This window comes from Montipora foliosa, chromosome 7 (genome assembly GCF_036669935.1).
Source record: "Montipora foliosa isolate CH-2021 chromosome 7, ASM3666993v2, whole genome shotgun sequence".
NCBI lineage: Eukaryota > Metazoa > Cnidaria > Anthozoa > Scleractinia > Acroporidae > Montipora > Montipora foliosa.
In genome coordinates this window covers 14135299-14137798 of record NC_090875.1, presented here as the reverse complement: position 1 = coordinate 14137798, position 2500 = coordinate 14135299, and the positions used below count along the sequence as shown (strand labels likewise).

The window sequence follows — 2500 nt, the reverse complement described above, 5'->3', positions numbered from 1 at the left end:
TAATTCATTACAGTGTTATCTTAATGCCATCTAATAGGAGCTCAGTTTACCATTTGAAGCCAATTTTTTCAAACATTTTCATGGGGAGCATACCCCCAGACCCCCCAGGCATGCAAATCCTTTGGCCTCTAGCTGCCTGTTACTATAGCCAGCTTGCCTACTACTCAAAAACATTTTGAGTGGGCTGCCCAGATGTATGTAGAATTCAAAGGAGCCTTAAAGGGGCTACGTATGTCATGCTATTTCCCAACATGTATTTCAACCATCACCTGAATTTCCAAACAAATTACAATATTCAGCTCTCTCTGAATAAAAAAAAGCCAAAATTTAATGATATTAATATATTAGTGTTCTATTCAAATACCCTTAATTCGTGCTACGGAATACAGGAAATGCATTCTAAGAGGCTCAAATTTCAAAAATTTCCAGGGGGGGGGATGCCCCCAACATCCAACAAGTTTATGCCTTCCGCCATGAAAAGCAGGCCTTCTAAGCATGTTGTGAATGTCCATTCTCCGCCTACTCCTCCGGTTTTGCCACCTACTAAAATTTCTATTGAAAACCCTGCATTATTTCAGTCATAGGTAGCAGTGATGAGTCAGAGCATTGATCGCCTCCTATTAATGTGGTTGGAGTTTGATTCCCTGCATTATCGAACATGCAGACTCAGCGTCATATGTGGGTGAGTTTGTTGGTTCTTTACTTTGCTTTCAGAGGTTTTTCTCTGGGTACACCAGTTTTCCCTTCTCCTCAAAAACCAACCCACAATTATATACGAGTTGATTTGATTTGACTGCATTTCTGTACAATGTCCTCAATTAGTGCCCAGTGCTACATCTAAATACAATTGACACTTGAATAAAGTTTATTATTATTTACAGATTATTCAATAATAGCACAATCATCTCAAAAGCCTTCTAATTTGGCTTTGTTTAACCAATTTGATTCCTGGGGAGTAAAATTGTCTGACATTACATGGAGTAAGATACTAAGTATGTCCGGTTTAGGCCAGTTTAGGGGTGAAAGGGTTAATAGAACTTAATTTTTTAGTGAGTGATTAATTAATCTTGCTCCTGACAGTAATTTGCATGTATCTAACAGGAGGCTACTACAACTGATGCAGACATTAAGACATTTAAGACACATTTAAGCAGGCATTGTCAGGATACAAAAAACCTACTCGGTAAGCTAAAGGAATCTCATCTTCGTATCTTCGAACAAGCTGGCTCTTTTGGCAACTGCCAGGGCTGCATCTGATGCGAAAATGAAACTGAGTGTCTCCCATGCATCCTGTGAACAACAAGTGTCAACAATAACAAATAATAAACAAATTTCAAATTTTTATTATATGCATTTTATTTTATTGTATTCATCGAGCCCCTTTCACAGGAACACGCAAGCCAGCAAACTGAAACTCAGCTCCTGGCTGAGTGGCTTCGTAGCTTAGCTGTTAGAGTTTTAGCTGTTAGTGTTTTACCCAGCAAATGGTAACCATGAAAATCTAGTATGTTCCAGGTTCTCAGATAGTGGAGACGAGGGAATGAGGACAAGCGAAGAAAACAGACCCTCCTTGATTTTCTTTGCTGGTTCTCGTTCCCTCGCCTCCACTATCTGAAAGCCTGGAACAAGCTAATGAAAATCTGTCAAAGAATGATAATCTTGACAACTTTACAATTTACTAATCTCCCTATATAAGCCAAGATATATATTTTTTAATTTGTCAATCTTCTCTGCTTTATCATACAAATCAGGAGAAAAAGCTGTAGATGTACACAAATTATAGTGAAAGTTCACAATTTTTTCAATCCAGATTCATGGGTATTTTTCATAATATCCACTTATAAAACAATATTGCACCAATGTCAAATATGTCAGATGACCCCAAAATCGCGATGCTCCACTAAGAATGATTACTAAATGAACGACATTTTGCAAATAATTAGCTGTCACACAACCATTGTTATAAAATAATTATTTTGGTCATTTGCAAAGCCTGGGCAACCTTTGCTTTTACATATCTAGACATACCTGAATTGGAGTCAGGAAAAGCCAAATAACAAATACTCGTTTTCTGTAAAAGAAATACATTACAATAATAAATTCATTAGTGTCGCTCGTATTGTTTTCATCTTTTTTCTTTTATTGAGAAATTATAACTGATGACAAAATACCGAGGCAAAATAGATCTAGTTTTCTAGAGATGAGGGCAAGCAAGATAATGCGAGGTTTATCTCCTGTCTTTTGCCAAAGAGATCCGATTCCAATTTGAGCCCAGAATTGCCATCTGGCCATTTTAGAAAGACATTTCAATAATATTTGTACAATATTTACACAATTTTCTTTCTCTCATCGACCTTCAATCATACGGAAAATCTAATCGTCGGGACTTTAATTAGTTCGTTAGTATCCTTTTCGATTTCGAGTGGGTTAGTTGGCTTGTTATGGCACCAAAAAACAAGTGTAAAAATGAAAGACGAAGCTTCTTTCTCATCTGCGTCCG

At 37.1% G+C, this 2500-nt stretch overlaps 1 protein-coding gene across 1 annotated transcript in view; it reads right to left on the bottom strand.

Annotated features, from left to right (window-relative positions):
- LOC138010673 (protein DENND6A-like) overlaps positions 1–2500 on the bottom strand; it is a 46289-nt gene that overhangs the window by 43415 nt on the left and 374 nt on the right. The window contains exons 3-4 of the mRNA XM_068857649.1: positions 2029–2071; positions 1181–1290 (exon numbers count right to left, since the gene is read on the bottom strand). Of these exons, the coding sequence (XP_068713750.1) occupies positions 1181–1290; positions 2029–2071 (153 nt within the window). The remainder of the gene's footprint in view (positions 1–1180; positions 1291–2028; positions 2072–2500) is intronic.